We start from the raw sequence: 19,508 nt of genomic DNA on the forward strand, positions 1-19,508 counted from the left end.
TCTGAGAATCATAACAAAATCTGAAATGTTGGGAAGTTATAAAAAATTTATTTTCATCCCCCCCCCAAATATAACAGTTATAACTAAAGTTTATGCTACTGTAAACAAAATTACCATAGAAATGTATATTACTTGAAAATTAAAAGAAATTGTCAATCATAGAATGTTTTATTTTAAACTTGTTGTTCAAACTTTCAAATACAACACATGTGGCAAAGAAACAACAGTTAACACACATCTGCCACAGTTCTATTTTTTGAACTGCCTTCTCTATATTATGTGATATGTTACAATTTCTTTCAATTTTGTACATTCATGATACTCTTACAGGTAGCAATATCAGTTTTTCTGCTTTGAAAATAGTTCAGTTAATGTTCTGAAATTGCTTAAAATGACAACTTTTTCCTTTTAGTATTCTACTGCTGTCCACATTAATGACATAATTCAGCATATTATTAATATTAATAAGTCGTTGAGAGGTATACTATACTTAATAAGTCAACTCCCAACTCTAAGTTAAGTTGAACTTGAATCTAAAACAAGCATTTTCCTAAACTATTATACTCAGCTACTTTTCTCAAAAATATTTCCATATGTTTTCCATTCTGACATAAGGTTTTTTTGTGTGAGATACAATAGTTTCATCTTTTATTCCTAACAGACTCATGCTGTACTTTTTTCTCAAAATATATTTGATAAATTCTGTGCAAAATGTTAAGTTCTTTATAGGTATGTACCTTATTTTGAAAAAGTTTATAAAATATAATTCCTAAAAACAACCTCAACATTAGACAATAGAGGAGGAAGAAACATATCAGACAAAGCCTAATTTTTCACATGAGAAAGTAAGTATGTTCTTAAAGCTCCAGTATTACATTCCTTGAAAAAACTCAGAATGCACTTTGGTCATTATTAAACATATTACAACATAGGCAAATAAAACAAAATGCTTTCTGTTGTTTTCTACAGGAAGAAACTACACTACACAATGAGGCTGAAATTGAGGCTGATGGAAAGGAATGGTAAGAGCAAAGTGATTTGACATGGCTCTGTTCTCCACACATTCCTGATTTTAAGATTATGATTTGGGGATTAGAACTGCACCAATCAAATAAATTATTTACAATTAATTATTTTAAATTTCTTAAAACATGGTAAAAATGTGAGGATATTCAACATGATACACTTTGCACCAAGAAAATTCTAGATTGTTTCAAATGAATTCTTTGTTTTAGAAAACCAGATGCTCAGCTAAAAAAAAAAAAAAAAAAAAATCACAAAAACATTTTATGTTTTATGTAATTCCTAAAATACTATTGATTGTACAAATATAACAACTTAAATCAAGGCCCAATGTAAGATACTATCATATTCGCCCTATTTACCTAACATGCCAACATGATAAGTTCTCACTGGACACTTGGCAAATTATTGGCAGGGAGGGGAGGTTAACTTTCTAGGTTAAAAGCATCTAAAATAGCCCTTATATAATGGGGGTAGGGTGGGGAGAATGCACCAGATAGGTTTATAGGATAGATTTGCAAGCTGAAGCTATCTTTTCTGAAAATTTGGATATAGTTTCATAACTAATAATCAGAGGAATATTTTATTGGTTGTTAACCTTATTCTTAAGTTGTTCATTTGAGTGTGGTATATGAATAGCATACACTATAGTGTACCATAGGGAGAAAATTACTTTACTTGAGTAAACATAATGTACTTTAGTAATATCAATAGGCACTTCACTTGTGAGATGAGTACATACCTCACTCAAAAGGATACCATATCATGCCCTAGTACACTATAACATATTCCATATAAAGATACGCATTAAAAGTAACAATTTTAAAAAGTGCACATTTTGAGCATGCACAGTTGGAGCTGTGCAAACAGCCCAGTGTTTCAAATAAATACAATTATAACGAGTTAATTTTTATCAAAATATCTTACAGTATGGTAACCATTTACAATTATTGCTCTATTACGAGTTTTATCATCAAAGAGCACTTGTTGACCTGTTATGTAATACCGTATATATTAATACTGAAGGGTGCTTAAACTGCAGCTTAATTAGTTTAGATCCTGGCATTGTTCCAAAATAATTCAAGAGAAACCCTGACTGAATCTTGATTTACCAAAGAAAATGCTGTATCTGATTAGCTGAGTTCAATGCAATATCCAAAGTTAAAGAACTTTTCATCAAGTAAGGCAAGTTCACGGCATTGATGGAGAAACAGTGCTTAGTAATGGCTTCTATTTTCAGAATTTGTTATTTTGCCAATTATTTATGAGCAATTACCAGGATCTCAAGTATCTGGATATCAGTTTCATCACCCTTTCAACAATTAAGTACATCAATGCTTAAAAATAAAATATAAAGACTAAATGTAAAAAAACAGTGAAAAAGTAAAATAAATATAAGAATTGCACAAGAAAGTCTGATGTAAACACTTCAATTTCCCAGCTGAGACTCCTGAAGCAAAGAATCAGTGACTGCTTTCAGGCAGCTTAGTCAGTACTCTTATTCTGGAAAAGAGGCTACATCTTATTTTCTGAATCGTCATGATTTAATCTTCCACAGCTAGAGAGAGGAAAAAAAAAATAGAAGTAGTGACCATTAGAGCTAGTTGTAATATCAAAACTTATATTATATCATATAATACTACCTTTTGTTTAAATTCCATTCACAAACAGTGCAGGTTCTAATATTTAACCCCTTTACCCTTTTATTTTTATTTATTTATTTATTTATTTATTTTTGAGACAGAGTCTCGCTTTGTTGCCTAGGCTAGAGTGAGTGCCGTGGCGTCAGCCTAGCTCACAGCAACCTCAAACTCCTGGGCTCAAGCGATCCTTCTGTCTCAGCCTCCCAAGTAGCTGGGACTACAGGCATGAGCCACCATGCCCGGCTAATTTTTTCTATATATATTAGTTGGCCAATTAGTTTCTTTCTATTTATAGTAGAGACGGGGTCTCGCTCTTGCTCAGGCTGGTTTCGAACTCCCGACCTCGAGCAATCCACCCGCCTCGGCCTCCCAGAGAGCTAGGATTACAGGCGTGAGCCACCGCGCCCGGCCTACCCTTTTATTTTTAAGAACGTACCATAAACACAAACAAGGAGTAAAAATCAGATTTCTCTTGCTTTCTTTTATTGGGAAGTGGCAATATGCACATACTACTTGTTTAATATGATTATCCTACACTTTACTAACAGTTGTGCATATATTGGAGGATCTATATATTGCTATCTAGATAAATAATATAACTTTTGGCCCAAAATAGAAATAGGGCTCTTTTTCTTTTTAATCACCTAAATTAGATTCAAATTATATGAGTAAAAATAAATACCTCTACTTATCCTACACAAGAAGTCTTATTTGTAATATATTAATAGTAAATACTGTTCCAAATTATTAATAGCAGTTCCATCAGTATAAGCCATGAATATATATCATTCTTTGAAGTTAAATGTGAAATTTTTTCCACTAATTATATATAATCTTATCAAAACGACTCCATTACTGTGCATGTGAGATCTCAAAAGAGTGAGAAGGTAAAATAAGTGTTGCAAAAATGCAACAGGGTACAGAAATAAAAAATATGTGCAAGATCTTACCTTTAAGTTAAATCCAAGCAAGTCACTGATAACACCAGAAACAGCTGAAAGGATGACAACCTGGGTGATGTTGTAAAGCAGAGGATTCATTGTAAGCCCATATAATCTAAAGGGACTGTCCAATTCCTAGCAGAAGAGAAAAAAGTTAGCCCCAGATTCAACAAGAATTATCAGTTAAATTAATTCAGGGCAATATATGAGAATTTAAAAAAATATTTTTCCAAAAATTATAAATTATGGATACTTTTAGAAAGGATAAACTTAGTTGAACTTGAAATAAGTAAATTTTACTAGTAGTTTTAATGTTTTTAAGGCAAAAGTGACTTCTTTAAAAGAACTCTATAAATAAGTTTATAACTCTAATTTCTGTACCAAATGAATGACAGAGTATAAATGAATGAGTAAAGTATTGGTCTAGTTAGTAGCTATAAGGTTAGAGAACATTTTGTAGTACAAAAGCTAGAAAAGAAATTCAAAGAGCTCAATATCTTTTTGCAGAAGAATTAGAAATTTAATTAGCCAATTTTCTGACAATATTAATAATATGTAAAAACTCCCCTTTCAGCCAATTCATTTTCAAATATGTGAATTAATCAATTAGTTGATTGAGTCAAACATTTAAAGTTCTATTACATACATGCCAGGCCATGTGCTAGTCTCTGAGAAGATTTAGTCCCTGCACTGAAGGACCTTACAGTTTAGGAGACATGCAAACAAATAATTAAAATATGAGAGTCCCATTACAGAGATATGTCTAAAAAGCAGTGGGACCATAGAGGAAGGTGCTCCTGAAACTTTGTAGGTATTCTGTAAAACATGTAAGAACATGGCATATTTGAATTGCTACAGGTTGCTCAGCATTGTTAGAGCCCAAGTACAAGGGAGGAAACACTCTAAACTTATAAAGCTGGGTACTTAAGTAAGGGTTATTCTTTAGGCAAATTATACAAATGGACTAACACTAAAAGAATTTAAACAAGGAAATAGCGCATCACACAGGCATGTGAGAAAGATCACTGGGCCAGCAATGCAAAAGATAGATCAGAGAGCAATGAGATCAGAAGCAGGAACATCTATAACGAATTCAGTGTATCAAAAGCTCACATTAGAGACACGGTCTCACAAAGGAAAGTACTGACAGGGAAGAGGGGATGAATTAGAAGATACTTAAGAAATTGAATCAATGGACTTGAGAATTTCTTGGCTGTGAAGAGTGAAAGAGAAGGTACAATCAACATTTAGTTCCAGGTTTCAGACTAGGAGACTACGTATGATCAAAAAGGATCACACTGTTGTGTTTCGTATTAGTTATTTTTATACTTCTCACTACTCTGAGATTGTAGCTGCTCATTAAGTCTCATCTTCGTGGCCTCCTGTCTAGCACAGTGCCTACACTCTAAAGATATCCAATATACATGTATCAAGTAAACATAAAACTATCAATTCAAGGTATTTTCCCCATAGAGTATTTGGTTAAAAAATGGAGTTTGCCTGTATTATCTTATTGTTTAAATGTCATCATCTTCCTCAGGATACTTAAAGGGATTTGAAAAAGAAGGCCATTTGTAATTGCTTATTTTATTATGTCCCCACACACCTCTGAACTCTGTCAATGCCTAATATACTGTGAGGTGTACACACCTCCTCTGAACCCTTTCAATGCCTAATATATTGTGAGGTATACAGTCTATACTCCCTTCATACTTTTTAGTTGACTGAAGAATTAACTGTAACACAGAGAGATGACAAATTTTATACCATTCTCTGAAAACTTATAAACTCTAAGAATTATATTCAATTGGTTATAGAAATTGAGATTTAAAAAAATATTTTTTTAGAAAGAAAAGCATTACTAATACTGTACATACTAATACTGTAAAGCAGTGGTAAAAATATTTTATTATCCCCTAAGTTATTATTTTGAGACCAAATACACCAGTTTTTTTCTCTTGTTGCTTTTAGAAAAAAAATACATCAAAATTATGTTCCTTTTGATTGTTATGAAAATTGATTTAAAAAATAAGTGTTTATTGATGATACATACTTACCATGATGATTATGTATTCCTACTTTTTAAGATAACTCAGGCCAAGCAGAAGACTACTCTGAGAAACAAACAATGAAAAAATTCCCAACATAACATCATCTTCTTTTTTTGCTATCTATTTTAAGTTCCAGAAGGTATAAATTTCCAAAGATGCCAACCTCTCTACAATAGCCTAGATATTATCAAAAGTCTTAATATATAATTTCCAAAGAATTATTTGGATTACTTTTACAATGAGAAAATATAAATTGCATGAATGTGCCCAAATATAATTTGGAAATGATATGAGTAATAGTGAAAACCAAACACATGGTAGAATCTATAAACAGAAGAGTAAATACAACAACAGAACAGCATTTTCTACATATATCCACTTTCAATTCTATTCTTACCTTTAGCAGTTTAGTAGCCAGTTTTAAAACATTATTCACTAGTGTCAGTTCCTCTTTTTTGTTAGGTTTTTTCTCCATTTTCAAGTACAGGTTTATCTTTTATAAAAAAGAGTAAATAAAAATATTTAAAATCATAACACATACACATTTTTTAAAGTACCTGAAAGACATTCACTAAAATATTAATAGTGGTTCTCTGGGTATTGAGTTTACAGGAGATTTTAATATTCTTTATTATTTATTATATATTCCAAATTTCTTATAGTGAATCTACATTATTTTATAATAGAAAAGTAACTGCTATTTAAATACTTTTCAAATGTAATCAAAAGACAAACAAAAATGGAAAACTGGATGGCATTATTTAAAAGGAGAGACATTTTAATACCAGAGCCAAATCAACTCAAAGAATAATAAATTAGGCCAGGTGCAGTGACTCAAGTCTGTAACCCTAGAACTCTGAGAAGCATGCTTGACGTCAGGAGTTCAAGATCAGCCTGAGCAAGAGCAAGACACGCCCATCTCTACAAAAAAATAGAAAATCAGCCAGGCGTGGTGATGCACACCTGTAGTCTCAGCTATTTGGGAGGCTGAGGCAGGAGGATAGCTTGAGCCCAGGAGTTTGAGGTTGCAGTGAGCTATGACGACACCACTGCACTCTAGCCTAGGTGACAGAGCGAGACTCTGTCTCAGAAACAAAACAACAACAAAAAAAGAATAATTAGAATAAATCAATTGGTTTGTGATTTATTATTTTAAAGGACACTCAAAATATATTTGTATATATTTGTTATCCACTCTGTAGTAGACAATTCTGGGATGCCTGCCCTGTCTACACTACAGGTTTTTTTTTTGAAAAATGCTCTAATCTCAAACCTGTAGAAAAAGCTGGTCTAGGCAACTGTGCTTATCCCATTTGATCCCACCTTTGTACCTCCAATCTGACAGTCATGGCTTATTAGGCTGGAGTGTACTCCCAAACTAAAGCTAGTCAATGTACTGACTGGTGGGACTAACATAATGTCTGCCAGATATTATAGGAACATGAACAGAAAAGTTAGTGAGGTCTAAGCCTGAGCTCATGATGAGGCAAATCCAAACCACATGTAAGTCAAAATTACAAGATAGTAAGTGTACAAAGAGGCCACTGGAAGAAAGGTACAGAGAAGAACAGAAATGAGAAACCATTAGCCTCAGAGCAATTTGGAGGAAAAGGCTGATTTTGTCCAGTTCCACAAGGCCCAAGTATACTTTCTTAGAGATCTTTATCTTTGTTGGCTACTCTCTCCTTTCCCTTTAATGGAGCTTATTCAACAAGATTATGATTCTTTAAAATCAAATTATCCCTAACTAAAACATTTAACAAGTTCAGTGGCAGTAAATTTCTTTATATAATTCCTATGAAATGGTGGGAGGAAAATATTTAACAAATTCATACAAAATAAAATTAACCATCGGTATACTTTATTCTTCCTATTGAGTACAAATTCATACTTATTCAAATGTGGCTATGTTACACTGCAAAGCAAACATATCCCACCAATGGTTTAAAATCCATCATTTCTATAAATGGTACTTTCTTTTTGTCAAATGAAAATGGGACATAAAGAAAGTAGATTTGAAATCTGAATTAAGGCAGAAATACTGAAGAAAGACTTGTGTCCCATCAAATTTTAAGTTTTGCTTTATTGCACAAATGACCTTCATCAAAGAAAACATGTTCCTAAAAATCAAAGTAAATGAAAACATTTTAACTTAATATGTACCTTATATAGACATTAATTTATAGTGTAATAGGCATGCCTACTTACCTGTTCAGTAAGTAATATTGAGGTATTGCTATATTTTTTACTTGTTTCTGATCCAAGGGTAACAAATCTTAGGAGAAACAGTGTTAAGGAGATGCACCAGATTACCAGTTCCCAGTTGTAGTGACAATCAAGGAAGATCTCGTGCACATGAAGCAACTAAAAGTGTATGAAAAGGTAACATGAAGCACCAATGTGAAACAATTTCTTTTTAAAAGATATATTTTACTTTATACAGATTGTTCATAAATATAGCATTACATTTTAAAAACATTCCATCTTTATTATGAACTATTTTAAGCACATTAGAAGTATAGAGTATAATGTAATTAATGTCCATGGAGCCTCTACCTAGTTTTGTCAAATCTCAATATTTTGCAATATTTCTTTCAGATTTTTGAAAAATAAAATATTACAGATTTAGTTAAAACCCCTTTAAATTTTTTCTTATTTCTCTGCCCCACCCCAGCGGTAATGAATTTTGTTTTTCTCTTCCATTAACATTTTTATAGTTTAGCTACATATACATCCTTCAACTATGTCAATTTTTGTATTTTTAAAATTTATATAAATGTTATCATATTATCCAGATCATTCTTCAGTTTTATTCCACTGAACCTTGTTTTCAAGATTTATCCATGACAATACATTTAGCTCTATTTGTTAATTCTGATGCCTATAAAATATTATAGTTAAAAAAGCCAATAATTCATTGGCCTACCCTACCAATTAACATTTATTTTGTTGCCAATTTTCCTTATTACAAACAATGTTGCAATTAACATTCTTATGTGTCTCCTTGTGCAAACACGTAAGACTTTCTCTAAGAGTTAATATCTAAGAGTTAATATCTAGGAGTTAAAATGCTGGGTCCTCGGATATTACATCTTCAACTTTATTAAATATAATAAATTTGTCTCTAAAACAGTTGTACCAATTTATACTCTCAGCAGTATCAATTGTGTACGTACCTTTGCCCTCATTTTTATTACTACTTGTTATTATCCCAAAGTAGTGTACCTTGCCCTCATTTTTAATACTTGTCATTACCCAACTTCATATCTGTCAATCTGATGGGTATAAAATGTTCTCTTATTGTTTTAATCCTACTTTTCCTGACACTTAAGGAGGATAAATATGTTTTATATGCTTATTTTGGTCACTGAGATTCCTCTTCTGTGAGTGATGTTTTTTATATTCTTTTGTTGTTGAGACAGGGTTTCACTCTGTTGCCCAGGCTGGAGTACAGTGGTGTGATAATAGCTCACTGTAGCCTCAAACTCCTGGGCTCAAACAATCCTCCTACCTCAGTGTTCTGAGTCACTAGGACCACATGCACACGCCATCACACTAAGCCAATTAATTAATTAATTGATTGATTGAAACAGGGTCTCACTATGTTGCCCAGGCTGGTCTCAAACTCATGGCATCCAGTAATCCTCCTGCCTTAGCCTTCAAAAGTGCTGGGGTTACAAGTGTAAGCCACCATGTCTGGGCCCCTTTTTATATTCTATATCTACTTTTTTCTATTAGGTTGTCTGTTTTATATTTTGTTTTGTAGAAGTTATTTATATATCCTGAATAACAATCCTATGTAAGTCATGTCTTCCCAGTATCTTTTCCTAGACTCTGATTTGTTGTTTATGCTGTTTTTAGTACATAAAATTTGAATTTTATTTGTGATCAAATTAAAAATTTTGTTTTTCACATTTAGATCTTTAATCTTTTGGATCTTTAAGATTAAGATCTTTAATCTTTATGGGAACAAAACTGATTTTTTAATGTTGATGTTATATCTATTTCTGTTCATCTTGATCTTCTAAAAATATATATTTTTATTAATGTGTCTGTAAAGTCACTTGGATGTTCTACATACATAATCATATAGTCTATGACTTTTTTTTCCTTTCTAAACATATCATTTATTTATTTTTTTCCTGTCTTTGCTGATTAATGCCCTCTCTCAAATGCTGACTAGAAGAGGGAGAGAGGGTCACTTTGTCTTATTGCTTTGTATTTTCTAGCACAGAGTATATCCTAAGATACTTTTGTATTTCCTGACTAATCTTTGCCAGTGCACATTCTTTTTCAGAGCATGCAGCAGTCAAGTCACAGTGACAATTCAGAGATAAGAAATTTAAAAAAAAATTAAATGTGAATAAATCAACCATTTGTGGAACAATTTCATAACTCATAAGTTGTCTTGAGAAATAATCAGAAGGATTCAAAGCAAAAATTAGTTACCATATATTTATTCAACAGATATTTGAGCATATATGTTCACTGCTTATGACAGAAAGATAAGATGTACTTACTAATTCTACTGAAAGAAATAAACTGCAAAAAGCCAATTTCAAAACTTGTCTAACTAGGCTTACTTATGTTGTTACTTTGATTATTTATTATTAGAAAGCCTTCTGAAATTTAATATATATATCTGGTTGTTTAATTTCTACACGGAACAAGTTAACTCACCTGGGCACAACAGATAAATACAACTGAGATAGTCAACAAGAAGGCAGATGAAACTATTACATCAACTGATCGCTGAGGACCTCGACGCTGGGGGTAGGGAAAGAAAACACTTTTAAATATATTTACTAATTAGCACCTAATTTCCACACTTTCAATTAAGGTGTTGATCCATCACTGTTGAGTTGATCATAATTTACAATGCTGAAAATGTACCTAATTTGTCAGATGGATTTTAATTATACAGTGTTATTATTTCTTGAGGATTTGCAACAGAGTAAAAAATGGTGTCTACATAGCATTGAATTTTTAGCATAACTTTCAAATATTTCATTTTGTCAAAAAATAATTATTTATTCAACAAATGTTTCTTAAGCACCTGCTCAGAACTAGGTACTTTGTTAGGTGCTAGAAATATAGTAGAGCAGGGGTCTCCAACCTATGGTGAGTTGTATAATTATTTCATTATATATTATAATGAATATAGAAATAAATAGAATTAAAGTACACAATAAATGTAATGTGCTTGAATCATCCTGAAACCATGTCCCCTCTCTGGTCTGTAGAAAAACTGTCTTTAATGAAATCAGTCCCTGGTGCCAAAAAGGATGGGGACCGCTACAGTAGAGAACAAAAAAGACATGGTCCCTCTACCTTTACAAGAACTATTAGGGGAGTCAGACAGCAAGCTCATAAGCACAGATTTTTTGTGATAAATTGTGATGAATATTATGAAGGAGAGGTATGGGGTGCTTTGAGAAAATGGTCAGGGATACTTCATTGATTTGAGGGTTAGGAGTGTGGGCTTGGGAAGATCTCCCTAAGGAAGTAATATTTACACCAAACTAAGGGGCAGGAGGGCACATGAGAGCGTTCTAGGCAGAAGGAAGAGCATATGCAAGAGCATAAAGTGGGAAGAAACATAATGCATTTAAAGGAATGAAGCACTCTAATGTAGCTGGAATGCAATGGGTTAGGGAGGAAAGTGTTCAAAATGAGACAAGAGAGACAGGTGGATAAGGCAGGACCTAGACCATGAAAACCATTATAAACTCTGTTAAGATTTTATGCTTTATCATAAGAGCAATGGAGAAACTCCAAAAAGTTTTAAGAATTATATGATCAAACCTGCATTTTTAAAAGATCTCTGATGGCAGACTGAAGAAAGTATTGAAAGGAAGAAATATGAATGCTGGAAGGCCAGTTAAGAGGCAACTGTAGTAGCCCAGTGTAGAAGATGATTGATGGTTTCAATGAGGGTGGTGGAAATGGAAACAAAAAGAAGAAAATGTATTTAAGATATATTTCAGAAGCAGAAAGAAGATGAACTGGTAATAAATTGAATGCCAGAGATTAATCAAGGATAATTCCTAGGTCTGGGTTTACATATTTCCCTCACTGAAGTGTAAGCTTGTAAGGGTAGGAACCTTCACCTCATCAGTAATGAATGGCATGGACGGATTCTCACCAAGCCAAGTATAAAAGATTATATTCATCTCTCCATACAACAGAAATGTCAGTGAGAAAAAAAACAATCCATGCCAATTTGTGCTATTTCTCAATGGAGTTGAATTTAACAAATTAAATTAATAAATGAACATGAATTTTTATTATAAAATATAAGGATGGATAAAATAGTACAAACTTCTATTTCTTTCATTGTTATTTCAAGATAAAAAACATTAAAGATCTAAGTATGTCAGGGGACAGTTTATCTTTGGGTCAACTTAACTAAAACACTGATAGTGTTTTGAATAAACATCATTCAAAGTTGCATTATTACTCCAAATATAATAGAATTCACTGCTACTTAATGCAACAAAAAATAATCCTGAGAAAAAGTGTTTTCCTAAAACTAATTCAGATATTTTCCTTTTTCCTCCATAGTTTTTTTTAGGAAAATTAGTAAAAAGATTAAAGGAAAATAATGACATTAAAAGAATGACATAGAATTGCAAGCTAAAATTTTAAAATAATAATAGGTTACTTCAATGAGGAAACTCATTGGTTACAGATTATTTTTTAAATTCTTTTTTAAGTAGTGGGCTCCCTCTGCTGGCTTGTGATAACCAGTCTAGGCAGAAATAAAATCCTTAATCTAGCTTTTGAGTAAATAGAGCTGGTGACTACAAATCTAGAGACACATACATATTGACAAAGAAGTTGGAACTATCAGAGGGAGCTGGCATATTAAGAGTACTTTCATCACTACCATTCTACCTTAAGATAGGAACGGAGAGATAGCCACATTTTTATATTCTGTACTTTCTTCAACCGGAAATGAGGAACCTCAGATTTTCGAGCCCTCCTTGCAGATGTTAAATGTCCAAAGAGTTTTGCAAAAAGTAATCGCTAAAAAAGATTAAGATGAGGATTAATTTTCAAGTAGATTACCAAAACAAAACAAAACAAAACAAAAAAATCAACAAAATACGGATTGTTAAGATTTTATTTGGTTAAGTACCATAAAAACAAAACAGAATAATAATTGGATAAAAATGATTTAATGAAATACTAAAATGTTTCAGGAATACTTGAGTATTATGAAAAAGAAATTATTTTCTATTCAGAACTCTGTGTTAATATTATACCCACCTGTTTATAAGTTCTTTCTGCTACACAGAGCAAAAAAAAGAAAATCCACACAAGAGATACACGAACCACAAAACTTATTATAACCATAGAAAGAACTATGACATCTTCATTGGAACCAAATGCAATCGTATAAAGTTCTGAAGCAGAATGTGCTGTGAGTTGTTCCAAGTCTGTAGCTTGAGAGAGTCGGAAAACAAATGGAGTTAAACCCAGGATTAGAGAGATTACATTTCCAAAAATCTGGTATCCTATTCCTGGTATATGGTTGTTCACCTTGAGGGAGCCAGGGGAAGAGAGGAAAAAGAAAAACAAATTTATACATAAATTTAATTTATAGTAAAAGTAATTCCTATTAAGCATTATTTTATTTATATGATAGTAATATATCATTATATTAGTTTTAATACATGAATAATGAAATCTGAATTCCATTCAAGTTTGAGAGCCTATTACTCATAAAATGTCATTAATTCTTCAGTTTTCAAAAACAATTCATTATCAGATCTCTAATTCAGTAAAAGGATGACAAAAGGGTCAATTATCTCAGTCTTATCCAGATCTAGAAAAAAAACTATCTCTATTTCAAAAGTTAGAAACATTCACAAATACTGTAATATTAAAGAGAATGAGATCTCATATCCACTGAAGTTCAATTTGTCAAAACAAACCCTAGAATTATACTTATTTGATAAATTTATAAGAGCTTGTGTTTTTCTTTAAAGAGTTAATATACAAATAAATGTCTCCTTAAACTCTAAAACCATTTTAGAAGAGAGATGAAAGAAGGGGGAAGAAATTAAATAGAGAAGAAAAAAAGGTAAAAGAATTACAAAAATAGAATTAGAAATGAAATAAGGGGAAAATAAAAGAGTTTCCAACATGATAGCTTAGTAGAACTAAAAGGGATATTGAATATCATGTAGCTAACTTTTTATATTATACATTAGATAAATGAGACTATTCTAAATTAAGTGATCTGCTAATTCACAGAGAGTTAAGTTATAGAGCACCAACTAGATGCAAGTCTCTGAAGACTCCCTAGTTAGCTCCTTGTAATTGTGCATGCTGAGATACGTAACAGGAAGTATTATTAATTCTAGACCCGGTTATTTTAATTCCTGTCTTACATAAAGCATAGACAAGAGTTTTAGCATAATAACGTACCAAAGAAATTTAGAATTGCATGTTAGATCATGCCTAATTGTCCAGAGAAATCAGTAAATTTTAAAAATTGTCTGATAAAATAACAGAAAATGAAAACCACAGTATTTGTACTATACTTCTTCAAACTACTCAAGATTTTTACCATTATTTGCATTACTTCTATATATTTAAGCAGACAAGCATTAATATGAATGCAAATTTACTAGGTTTTTTTTTTCATGTTTTAGATACTAATGTATAAATGAACCAGTAAGGATGGTACAGAAAAGTAAATCTTCATCAACACCTGTATACATCTAGCAGCTCCTCAGTTTTATCCACCGAAAGCAAAAGAAAGAATAACATAAAAGGAAAATTTTAAACTGTATAATCTATTATTGGTCAAAGGAATGAAAACATAGTAGATGAGAGCGGTTTAGGGACAAATCACTGTTTAAATCAGATGAAACCAAATACAAATAACCTTTCTTCAGGGTGAAAAAATGAGGTGAGTAGGTTATTATTATAACATTATAGTAATTATTTTATATTGGTAATCATTAAGTCTTACCATTTAACTAAAAGAATAAAATTTAAAAACTCACTCTGTTCATTATCATTCCACTGATTTCAAGTACAGACATGTCTGCTTTCTTACAGTCATTGCCTTCCCATACTATAGCACTTATTTTTTCTAATCCCGGGTGGGAACTATGGAGCCAGGGCAAATGACTCTACAAAAAATAAATGCAAATTGGTGAATATACTTATCACATTTCATAAATAAAACATGTATATATGAAACTATATATGTTTCTATATTCACATATAATTTTAAATAAAAATAAAAATTGCTGAATACATTTATCATATTTTATAAATGGAACATGCATTTCAGTACATAGCTGTATCTATATACACAATTTTAATGATATTAAAATTCTATCTTAAAATTAGTATATACACTGAACAGATGTCACAAGAAATTACACATTGTAAAAATGTATAAGAACTTTCTATAATAGATATTAGGCAACCTATTCACACATATGACATATTTTAGTATATTTAATATGTTAACATATTAAAAAATACACTAAAATGTGTCAGCAAAAGTACTTAATTGTCAGTCTACATAGCTACCATTATACTAATGTTACAATGAGTATCAGACTGTTCATACTGATCATTGTCCAACTTATGATCATTCAATTCAAAAAGACTGGTAGCTGAGATTTGAACCTCTTTGAAAGACTACCTAGTGATGCAACCTCATCCTGAAAAAGACTCTTCCTTATATACTTACCTTTAATATCTGATTTACTTTTCTGATATTTTAATCAAGTATTTCCCCAAAGGATCAATGTAACTTTTCTTCCAGACAGAGCAAATATTGCAAAGCAGAAGCACATAGAACTAGAAGTATTCCCCAAAGTAGAATAAAGTATCTCTCAATGTTTCAAGGAATAAAAAAAATAAATAAAAATTTTAGTATGAAGGATCAGATGCTTAAGTTTGTTGGAGTTTTTTGGTTTGTTTTATATTTACAATTAAAAGAATAAAACTTCAAAATAGAATAGCTGGGTTAAAGATATCAACAAAATTAATGAAACACTAACTTTTATATAATCAGACTTTGAGAGAAGTAACACTAAAAGATTAGAACCAGATTGGGGACAATTTGTTTGTTTAAATTACAGTATTTTAAATTACAATTTTTTGGGTTGTTTTTTTGTTTTTCTGAGAGAGTCTCCCTTTGTCATCCTGGCTAGAGTGCAGTGGAGTCATCATTATTCACTGCAATCTCAAACTCCTGGGCTCAGCAATCCTCTTGCTTCAATCTCCTGAGTAGCAGCTGGACTACAGGTGTGAGCCACTACATCTGGCTAATTTTTTTATGTTTTGTAGAGACAGGGTCTCGCTCTTGCTCAGGCTGGCCTTGAACTCCTGGCCTCAGGCAATCCTCCTGCCTTGGCCTTCCAGTGTTAGGATTACAGGTGTGAGCCACTGTGCCTGGCCTCTAACTTAATCAACAGATCTCTGACATTCTAATACTCAAATTTTATAACATGTTTCATTAAAATAACTTCTAACAATAAACAGAAGAATCTACTCTTACATTTATTCTCTGGAGGAAAATACTTGAATAAAATATAGTAAAGAAATGTTTCTGTAAACTTAAGGAATATAACACTTTCCTCTAGAGGGAGGTAAAGTTGTATTGATTCATTTGAAGTTTAAATAATAATAATTCAATAATATGTAAGAAAACAGAGTTGAGAAATTTTTATCTTTTCCAAAGATACAGGATTTTAATATACATTAACTCTTATAACATGTATTTCACTATTTGAGGGACTTAAGAGCTCTGAGATACTAGTTATTAACTACCAAATTAATTCTTCAAATAATGTTTCCTAATTTATTTGAGGGACTTTTTGAGGGACTTAAGAGCTCTGAGATACTGGTTATTAACTACCAAATTAATTGTTCAAATAATGTTTCCTAATTTATTCCCAAACAAAATATTCTACTTTAGGATAGAAATAATTTGCACCAAAATATATATCAAAATTTCTCTGGAAATTTAATAATTGTGAAATATAACAGAACCAAAAAGCCAGAAACAAGAAGTATGAGAAGATGAGTGGAAAGAATGTTAAGCCTGAGAGACAACAGATTTCAACCACTGATTTAGAGATTTCTTTTTTTTTAACTCTCAGTCTGTAACAGTGGATTAAAGGTCTTCCAATTACATGAAAAAAAGAATATCAATACCAACAAGGTCCATCTAGAGACAAAAATAGGAAATCAAGAAGTTCTTCACTGTCCTTTCAAAGTACTCATTTTGCCCCCAGCTACCTTCCCAGTTACTCTAACTGGCATTTGATATCATATTCTTATTTTTAGAAAGTCAAAAGGCAAGAGGGAAGATAGCAATTAGAAATTGATGAATTTAAAAAGGTTAATTAAAAGAACGCTGTATCTTTGTGTGTCAAATGTATACTGAAAAGCAGTCTAATGGAAATGTGTACTGCTTGTAGTGTGCAGAGAGCAGCATCCCATGAAACACTTTAAAGGCTCAGTAAAAATGGAACAAAGAAAGCCATTTTATAATTTTATCACATAGGTTCTTCTAAATACATTTCTAACTAAAATTTAGAATTCTATTAATGACTATTCTTTATTCTCATCTAAAATCTCAACTGCTTTGTTCCTTGTTCATTCAAAACTGCCTGAAAACTTTAACATTTAGATAGTGGGATGTTTTATTTCAAATAAATTCACCATGACAACTTGACTAGTATTTCCAACTGTGGGAAGGTAGCCATTTTAAAGCTTTACCTACTGAAAAATGCATTTTACGTGAAAATGGCTTTATATATTATTACATATTCAGCCATGACTAGAGGAGAAAATTTTTCTCCTACAGAAATGTTTCAATTACTATAAGTAAAACAAAACAGAACTACGAATTTGGGAATATTCTGATTAGGTCACACTAATTCAAATGCTCAGTGTTTCTTCATGAGGAGGGATTTTTTCATCTTTATGGTGGGCAGAAAAGGGTCCTTCAAACCTAACAGACTTTGGTCAAACAAGAAAAAACCTGGTAATTTTTGAGTAAAGGGAGCTAATTCCCATTACTCATCTATTAGTAAAACTAAAAACATGAGTTTATCTTTTAGAAAGTCTGAAAATAAAAAATGTGCATTAAATCATATCTTTAATCCAAAAGCAAAATCAACAGAAGTCTAGGATACCATAATTAGATATGCACAGTAGAACATATAAAATGTTTATCTTACCAAAAAAGGAGCAGAGTGCTGTGACAGAATTAGGGCAATTTGTTCTGTACAGACATCATAAAACAATTTTTAAAATCATTTAAGAAAGGCCTAATTGGCATGTTTAGAAAAAACTTAAATTTTGTTTCAGGCACTCAACTAGTATCTATTGATACCAACTATGTACCAGGCTCTGTGTGATACAACAATGAGCAAAAAACACATGGTCCCTGCTTCTAAGCTGTTCATTGCTATCTCTGGGAAAATAGCTCACAGGCATTTCAACCTCAACCTCAACTGCAGTTATTAGTCTCAGTGACTTAGATAAATATGCAGATGACTCATTTAATACCTTATGCTCTCATGGATTGTTTATTGTTTTTTCATTTCTTCAATTCCAGGGACCTTCAGCTACTCCCATGGCCACACCCCAGGCTTTGCTACTATACATAATTGTTCTACTTGGGAAATTAATCTTCCACCACAACTTCTCATCTTATCAGGTGTCAAAACCATTCCCCTTGAACACACCACTTCAATGCAAAACACTTGCTCCCTTGAACACACAACTTATCCTTCAATTTATTGTCTCTTCCTTCTCAATCTAACATGTTTAGACTCCCACCATACCCATCATTTCAATTATCTTCTCTCCTGTTTCTTGAACAGCAACTATTTACTGAGAACCTACTCTGTGAGTCTGAGCACATTACTCAACTTTGAGCCTCAATTTTCTCATCTATAAAAAGAAAATAAATTACATTGCCATAGGTTATAGAGATTACATGAGATAATACATCTAGATTACTTTGCACAGTGCCTGGCATACAGCAAATGCTTATTAAATGTTAGCTACTGTGATGATTATTACAAGTACATTCCAGAAAATGTCTCTTAACTGTGTGGAATAGCCAACTACAAATTCATGGTTTTAGATGCTAGCTGGACCCTCAACAATGTGGCAATGTGATTCTTTTAATGTGTTCATTGGCTTTAATGCATGGACACACATACTCTCAGTCCTCTATCTCCACTCCCTACAAATGACAACTTCAAGTCTTCACTACCATCCACAAGACCCCTATTTTATCACCTCCCTTCTTATTCTCAGTAGATCCCCTGGGCTCTTATACTTTACAGAATAGAGATCATCCAGCAATAATTCTCTTATTGTCTTGCTGCTTCATATACTCATCCTCTCTCTCCTCCTATCTCAGCAGAGGATGTGTTGTTCTTCTTGCTGTATGCTAAACTCCCTAATTAGGTTTCCTCTCCAAAATGCTAAGAAACCTCATTCCACCAATCAAAAACTTTTTCTCCTGTACCTCTTCAATTGTTTTCTACTGATTTTCTCTCATGTATATAAATGTGCCCAAATATCTCACATATTTGGGGCATGGGGACCAAAACACCCCTTCAACTCTTTTTCCCTAACTACTACTTCATTCCCTTCAAACTTTCACTGCCATGTTTTTTGAACCTCATCCCCAGTCTCACTCCTCAACTCCCTGTAGCAAAGCTTCTTTTCCCGATGCTTTCCCTATGGCTAAAGCCAAAACTAATGGATATATATTTTTAATTGAAACATACTAATTAGATACAGAATAATAACAGTTGGCTTTATCATATTTTACCTTTTTCCCTTAT

At 32.1% G+C, this 19,508-nt stretch overlaps 1 protein-coding gene across 7 annotated transcripts in view; it reads right to left on the reverse strand.

Annotated features, from left to right (window-relative positions):
* Nucleotides 1–2,519: 2,519 nt before the first annotated feature.
* Nucleotides 2,520–19,508, reverse strand: part of PHTF2 (putative homeodomain transcription factor 2) — a 111,506-nt gene continuing 94,517 nt past the window's right edge. For 4 of the 7 annotated variants that reach the window (XM_076006492.1, XM_012747405.2, XM_076006491.1 and 1 more), the window contains 9 exons: nt 14,679–14,807; nt 12,931–13,203; nt 12,556–12,687; nt 11,464–11,550; nt 10,339–10,425; nt 7,867–8,022; nt 6,056–6,151; nt 3,617–3,742; nt 2,520–2,581 (listed from right to left, as the gene is read on the reverse strand). In XM_076006492.1, coding sequence (XP_075862607.1) covers nt 2,561–2,581; nt 3,617–3,742; nt 6,056–6,151; nt 7,867–8,022; nt 10,339–10,425; nt 11,464–11,550; nt 12,556–12,687; nt 12,931–13,203; nt 14,679–14,807 — 1,107 coding nt within the window. In that variant the 3' untranslated portion in view covers nt 2,520–2,560. The other 3 variants (XM_076006493.1, XM_012747437.2, XM_076006490.1) reach the window with 2 other exon arrangements.

This window comes from Microcebus murinus, chromosome 9 (genome assembly GCF_040939455.1).
Source record: "Microcebus murinus isolate Inina chromosome 9, M.murinus_Inina_mat1.0, whole genome shotgun sequence".
NCBI lineage: Eukaryota > Metazoa > Chordata > Mammalia > Primates > Cheirogaleidae > Microcebus > Microcebus murinus.